General features: G+C 45.2%; 1 protein-coding gene across 5 annotated transcripts in view; it reads right to left on the bottom strand.

Annotated features, from left to right (window-relative positions):
- Positions 1-778: 778 nt before the first annotated feature.
- LOC112225645 (zinc finger E-box-binding homeobox 2) overlaps positions 779-7,445 on the bottom strand; it is a 75,895-nt gene continuing 69,228 nt past the window's right edge. For 4 of the 5 annotated variants that reach the window (XM_042306670.1, XM_042306672.1, XM_042306671.1 and 1 more), the window contains 3 exons: positions 5,248-7,283; positions 4,607-4,784; positions 779-2,857 (listed from right to left, as the gene is read on the bottom strand). In XM_042306670.1, coding sequence (XP_042162604.1) covers positions 2,271-2,857; positions 4,607-4,784; positions 5,248-7,283 — 2,801 coding nt within the window. In that variant the 3' untranslated portion in view covers positions 779-2,270. The remainder of the gene's footprint in view (positions 2,858-4,606; positions 4,785-5,247; positions 7,284-7,445) is intronic. The other variant, XM_042306673.1, reaches the window with a different exon arrangement.

Below are 7,445 nucleotides of genomic sequence, written 5' to 3'. Positions count from 1 at the left end.
CGTGATGGTGTCGTTTTAGGAACGCCCCTCACGCTGTTCGTTGTTTAGGTCTTCACTGGCTTGAGAGAGAGAGAGAGCTTTTTCGCTCACTATTTTGACAATACTGTCAAGGGATGACTTTTCTAGGCTACTTGTGAACATATTCTCTGCCAACAACTGATCTTCCATGTTTTAGTGGACTCAGTGACGATATGTACAATATTTTACCCAACATCTGCAAGATCCTAAAATAGACTTTATCTTGTGTGTGTGTGTGTGTGTGTGTGTGTGTGTGTGTGTGTGTGTGTGGGGGGGGATTTTATTTGCATTTCATTATGTTAGTTAAATTAGTAAGGTCATGGATAATGTAGTTCTTCTGAGATCCTGTGTAAACAGTTCATGGCCAGTTTGGTTGTCTGCTGCTGTGGTAATTTGAGCTCAAGCCTAGTCTTTTTAAACTTCAAAGAGGCAAAAGTAATTTAAAAAGTCTATCACACAGCTTCTAAGAAATCTTCACATAAAGTAGAATCCACATCAGAAGGTCATAATTCAGTAGCACTAATCACATAAGTGTAAAGGCAGCAATAACTAACAGTTGAGAGAGAGATTTTAGATTAGTCTTTCTCATTTTAAAGTAAAGTAAAAGTCTGTGCTAATTACTTTATATTAAATTGAAACTATCCCTGACTAGAAGCTTGTCATGGATAGTTAGAAATGTCTATAGTACTTTTGAAAATGTTTCCCTTTTATAAGTATAAATGATCACTGTTAGATCGATAATAAATAGAAGTCATTCAAGTACAAGAAGAATAACACAGCTTTATTCAAATTTATTTTGGCTACATTTATTTGAGGTCATTTCCAAGAGAAATAAAAAATTCAATAATAGCCTACTTAAGACATTTTAGGAATTTTCCATCAACACCCCCTCTATCTTAATCTCTTTACCTGGATGACTAAAGTGGATTTTTTATTGTCAAAAAATACAGTGTTTTCACAATATTGTATCAAAAGTTCCCCAAATTTCAAATTTCCAGTAGTTTAAAGGAAATAAAATGATAAGAACAAAATTGACAATTTTAACAATGACTGTTTTTCCAAATACCATAGAGTGCTCTCTATTGATGATTTTCTCCAATAGTCAATGACAGAATCCTTTACTAAAATATATTTGTTGAGGAACTATAATACTGTACACTACAGTATGAAATAAATACAATTAGGAAATATAAAATGAGTCACATAAATAAAATGGCAATCTTAAAATTTGATTGAAATGTAATTTATGCTTGGGAAAAAAATCTACAAAAACAAAAGTAAAACTGAAAAAAGGTAATGAAAAATACATAAAATTGCACAAACATGTAAACTAACGAACTGCTGTCTCTAACGATGCTAATACTGACATAGGTACTTTGAAAAACTAGGTGAAATATTGATTTAATACTGAAGCCAGAGCAAAGATAATACAAGTAAACTCTGATTTTTACACTGTACAGGGATGGCACTTGCAGAAACGCACAGGTGAAAAGGTTTGCATATAAGGCTTTCTCTTGAGAAAATAAAACATACTAAGTCTCTTGTCTGTCATATGGAGCCCTTCGTAATTTCACAATTCTCTATTTCATTCTGTCATTTCATTCCAGTCCATTTTAAGACAAAATCACACAGGTTTAAAGTTTCCTTCACATAAAGACAAAAAATGGTGTGGTTAGTTTGCCGAGCAAAAGGGAGGGTAGAACCAAGGACATCACAGTAAGTAGTAGACAAAGTACAACACTGACGGACTGCTACCAAGTCTTCAAGCACGGTATAAATATACATAGGGTTTTTTAAATAGTTTTTTATTGTTTTTGTAGTGATTAAATGGGCAGAGTGCAATTTCCTGGTTTGGGGTATGAACACAATAAAACACAAGGGTTAACAACATTATAGCACCACACAGCTTTTAGGCCTTATTTAACACTGTACATTAAAGACAGCTTCATTTAATTTGTTTATTATAATGGTAATCATTATTACATCATAATGTTGATTCTTAAATAATACCACCCAGCTTGTCATCTCAACTCTGATGTTGGCAGTCAGTCACCACATTCCATGAGTCCATCATTATGAGCTTCTGAGAAGCTACAAGTTGCTTGACTTAGCCACTGCAGTGCCCTTCTGAAAACAAAGCAAGTTTCATGTTTGCTGGAAGAATGGGAAAAGGAAATGAAACAAACCATCACGACAAATATTTTCTGCAATATTATTTTTTGACTGACTGCAGAATTGATTTAATCTGCTTCCTAATGGTCTGACTTGGTGTCTCTTTTCCCTTCTGTTGAACTGTCATCCATCGAATGCGTTGCACCTTTCCCCTCGTCATCCCTCGCTGTGTCCATCCTTCCGTCACCCTCGTCCTCTCCTTCCCTGAAACTTCCCGCCTCTCGTCTGTCTGTCACCTCCTCATACGTCTCGTCCACTTCCCTCTGTCCTCGTCCTCCCCTCATTCCTCCTTCCGTGCCATCCCTCAGGATGGTGTCGTCCCCGTTCTCCAGCTGGTCCTCGGGGTCTGAGTAGCCCAACGGCCCCAGACCCTGTAGGTAGGCCCTCCTCATCAGTAGCTCTGTGGGCTCCATGGGGCCCTGGCCCTTGTCCCAGGCTTCCCTCTCCTCCGCCTCCCTCTCAGCTGCCTCCCTCTCTTCGGCCTCCCTCTTGCAGTAGGAGTAGCGGTGGTTCATGTGCTGGGAGTAGGAGCCTGAGTGAGAGAAGCGCTTGCCACACTTGTCACATTGGTATGGCTTTTCTCCAGAGTGCAGGCGAGAGTGCTCGATGAGGTGGTGCTTATGTTTGAAGGCCTTCTTACAGATCGTGCACTGGTGTGGTCGCTTTCCTGCGGAGACACAGGAGACAGGGGAGAGGAGGTGTTACTACAGTGTTACTATGGTCCCCTTCCCTAGAAACACAAAGGGAAAATAAACAGTTATTCAGGAGAACAGACACGTAGTACACATGTCAAATTAGAGTGAATTTAGTCTGACTTGACACAGAATGTATTGATCATGTTATGTGCATACTGAGTGTAAAAGCATTGATATCATTATTACGGATTTCTTCATTCCCTCCATCATGGTGAAAATTATTATAGGACACAATAATGATAGGAATGAGTAATGTTGTGATGGTACAAATAAATACAAGTACATTTCTCAAAGACATTTTAGAAAACAGAACAAAGCGTCAAAAGTAAACCTTGACAATCTAACTTTAGAGCTAATTTTAGTTGCTGCTAGAAAACACGGTGGGGAGTCAGGTGGAAATAAAACCCCTCACCACTCTATGATGGGCGGGGCCGGCGAGCAGCGAGCTAAGCCAGTGAACTCAGATGTTTCGAACACCAAGCAAGGTGAAACTGAAGTGCAGCCTGGCACCAGTGACAGCGTGTTCTCATGACATCATAGGTCCAGGTTAAAACGAGTAGGATTAGGCATCCTTCACGTGATGGTGTGACAGTTATATTTATAGGAGGAGGACCTTCACACCACTAGCCCTCTTTGCCCCTCTTCCCCGTCCCCGCAACATGCAGCTCCTCGCACTAAAGGTTTACTACAACTCAGCAGTGCTACCGGAAATATATTCCCTTCTATTAGACAAAATGGGCCTCTCAAATGCAAGTTCAATCGGCCCATATAATAGCACCCTTCCAAAAGGGAACATCCCACGCTCACATGCACAAACACCTACCATCCTACGAAAGCCAATACACATAAAGTACACACAGGCGAGCAGCCACGCAACAGAATGCACATACACACACAGACACACACACAGGCGATTCCTATCCTCAGATAGCCTTGGAATGCCTGCGACATCATCCATAGTTGACATACTTTAAGTGCCCCCCCCCCTCGCCCTCCCCACCTTCCCTACAGTGGGACAAAAATAGAGGAGACAGAGAATTCCTCATGGGGCATTCCATTACAGGATGCTGAAAGAGAGGAGTCCCCAGGAGGAGAGGTCACATCTTTGAAGATCATTTAAAAAAATAACCAAACATGCCACACAGGCAAGCCTCCTATACGACCTGTCATTCTGTTAAATACCACCAGGGTCAACGCAGTAATTCTCGTCCCTGTCACTGAAGGCACAGTATATATACTGTATGTCCCTGTGTCTTAACATACTAGCATGATCTTTAAAAAGACAGTCCCTCTTGAAGCAGAACGTTTGTTTCCAAAATGGCCACTGGTCCTGTTACTTCTGGAGACCATATGATGATGTCATCATATGGTCTCTGTGATGAATGCAATGATGCTCACTTCTACTTTTACCGAATGTTTATGTAACTGCTTTGATATCCAAACAGCCCACTATTCCCAAACCCCTTGTCAATAAGAAAGGAACACGTTAAAGTTCATGGATCTGAACACATTATAATGGAAATGATGAAAGACGAGAGGAAAATAACAATTAAGATTGGTGGGGGGGAAAATGATGTGATCAAGAAGGGGAAAAAAGAGAGAGAGAGAGGATGAAATAACAAAAAAGAACAGCTTTCAAATGACACAAAACATGGAGGGGGACTGGCACAAAGGTAAAGAGGGAGGTTGGGGTAGAAAACAACTGTCCAAATGTTATATACCTGTGTGTTCATATTTGTGTCTTAGGAGGGAACTGGTCTTCTGGAATGTTTTGTCGCACAAGTCACACGCGTACATACCACTTTCTGTCTTCTTAATCTTCTTCCGGGAGAGGAGGGATTCGTCTGTCAGGTCCTCCAGGCCTGACAGATAGTCCACAGTGCCGTCCAATAGCTCCCCCTATGAGATGAGAGAGGCATATTGTTCAATTGTTTGTAAGTAATCCACACCTGTCACCTAAAACAAAGACACCTTCTGCTCTGAGTTTGATCCCAAGTCTGGACAGGGCTTAGTCGTCGATCCGTACGACCTGTGTAAGACCCTTCTTACTGCCCAGGAGAGGAGACAATAAAAAGGGGAACATATGGGCTTTTTAAGTCTGTGTTGTGGATTTGATGTGTGGAGTGGACGCATATACAAAACAGACAGCCACAGTGCAAACTCATCTAATTACAGGAAATTATTTGACAAAAACACAACTTTAACATTATTTTTTTTACTAATTTAAACATTTAATTTGTTTGGTGTTGAGTGTAACTTTATCCATTAGATACTAATTTAAAGGGGCAAAATGTTTATTGTTAAGCTCTTACTAAAAATGGATTTAGTGAATGGACCTGAAACCACAAAAGGGCTTGCTTACCTGGAAACCTGGTTTCCGTTGGTACTTCCTCGACCTCTGTTGCATTTCAGCGAATGTAGCCGCCCCAGTTGCATAAGTGTAGGCCATGTGGGGCAGGAAGCTCATTGGATCCAGCCCTGGGTATGGCCTCAGGCCTGGGATGCTGGCCTGGGCCTGCATGAAGCTAGGCGGGGGGAATGCTCCATGTGGGGGCAGAGATGTGTACATGTGACCACCACCAAAGGGGTTGATGCCAAAGATGGGGCTGACACTCTTCTCCATCTGGTGTCCGCGGTTGCCTCTGTTGTCTCTCTCCGAGCCCAGGAATTCCTTCTTGATGTGGGCCAAGTCCATGGGCTCAGTACCCTGCTCCCGGCTGGAATGGTGGTGGTCACCGTTGCAGTCTGAGACGTAGCCGTTTGGTTCGGACCTCTTTTCTCCCAGTGAGATGCTGTTGCTCATCATGTGTTTTGGCAGAGAAAGGTCCAACGGTGCGTCCCCCCCATGGCCATCCCCTTCAGAGGCCAGGCTGTTTGGAGTGTACGAGCTGCTCTGGGAGTTTTTAGAAGAAGTGGAGGAGAGATTTAGAGGAGATGGAGTTCTGCTTCTAAGTTGGTTCAAGGGGTCTAGTGGTTTGTCACCCGTCTGCCTGTTTGCTGTGAACTGGTTGGCCTCTGAGTGTCTGTGGAGAGCGTCACGGTCACCGTTGGTGTTGCCACCGTGTAAATCAGCGAGTGCCATGATACGGTCCACGTGTTGCGCCGTGGACATTGGTGACCTGGTTAGCCTGTGGTGCCTGCGCTCCTCTGCACTGCTCCGCTCTGGCGGCGGTGACTGCTTCCTGGGGTTGGCATTGCCCTTGTTGTGTTGTTGTTGTTGCTGCTGATTCTTCCACTGGGAGAACCACTCCTTGACGAACTCCTGCGGAAGGCCGACTGCGATGGAGATCTTCAGCAACTCCTCTGAGTTGGGTTCTGTGTTCATGGCGAAGTAGGCCTTGAGCACTGACATGTGGTCCTTGAAGGGGTTGGCGGGGCTGGTGGCGCCCCTCTCTGAAAGAGAGGACAGCAGGGAGGCCTGCTGGTCTGAGGGGAACACTCCCCTGTGGCTGAGAGACACGTCTTCGCTGGGCTGAAGGTGGTTGATCTCCTCGTTCTTCTTACACAGGTAGCGCTCATGTTGGTGCAGTGGGATGGGTCCTGGGAAGGTCTCCTTGCAGAACTGGCAGGAGAACGGCAGGAATGGAACCAGGTGGCTTTCGCGTTGCGACTTGTCCTCACGATCCGTCGAGTGGTTGAGCCTCTCCTTCTTTATGTCCATGTTGATCTGCCTCTTGGAGTCATCGATCAGGCTCTTGGCCTCGTTCACCTTCTCCAGGGTGTAGTCGATGATGCTCTTGGTGGGGCTGCCATGGCCCACCGCCTGGAAGCTGGCACGCGGAGAGGACAAGGCCAGCTTCTGTTCCTCCATCTGAGCCCCCAGCTCCTTCATATAGGCCCTGAGCTTGGAGATCTCCTCCGGGTTCCCATCCATCTTCTGCCGACACACCGTGTTGTCCACAATCTGGAGGACCTTCTGCACCTCGCTCAGGTTGTTCCCCAAGGACCCGTATCCCAGCAGGGGCAGGTCCAACCCCATTCCACCCAGGTGCTGCAGGGGGCTCTGGGATGAGCTGTGGACCCCCAGGGGGCTGCCTCCTCGGCAGGCTCCATTCATGTAGCCCCCTGGTCCTCCGACGCCATACTGGGAGGCCATCAGTAGCCGGTAGTCGTTTAAGTCCATTGGCTCTGCCTTGATGTCCAGGTGGCCCTGCTGGTCTTGGAGCCCCATGGGGCGGCCGTTCTCCAGCTTGTGGCGGAGCAGAGCCAGGGCGGGGCTTCCCGGGGAGGAGGCGGTGGAGTTAGGGGAGGAGCCAGCCTTGGCGTTGCCTCCTCCATTACTTACTCGTCCATTGACGGAGAACAGACCGACACACTTCTTGCTGCTGATGTGGGAACTGTAGGAGCCGGAGTGGGAGAAACGCTTCTTGCAGTTGGAGCACTCGTATGGTTTCTCGCCTATAAACGATAAAAAGGTACATGAATCTCAAGTTACTCCATTTTGAATGCTTGCAATTGGCTGGTAGTGAAATAGCTGAAGATTTCTTTCAGTGTGAAAATGTGAATTTCTATTTCTATTACACGTCTATTCAACTCTTGTCTTCTTGAGCTATGGCCTCA

This window comes from Oncorhynchus tshawytscha, linkage group LG26 (assembly GCF_018296145.1).
Source record: "Oncorhynchus tshawytscha isolate Ot180627B linkage group LG26, Otsh_v2.0, whole genome shotgun sequence".
NCBI classification, from domain to species: Eukaryota; Metazoa; Chordata; class Actinopteri; order Salmoniformes; family Salmonidae; genus Oncorhynchus; species Oncorhynchus tshawytscha.
The sequence above is the reverse complement of the archived record's forward strand: the minus strand, read 5'-3'. Positions and strand labels throughout refer to the sequence as shown.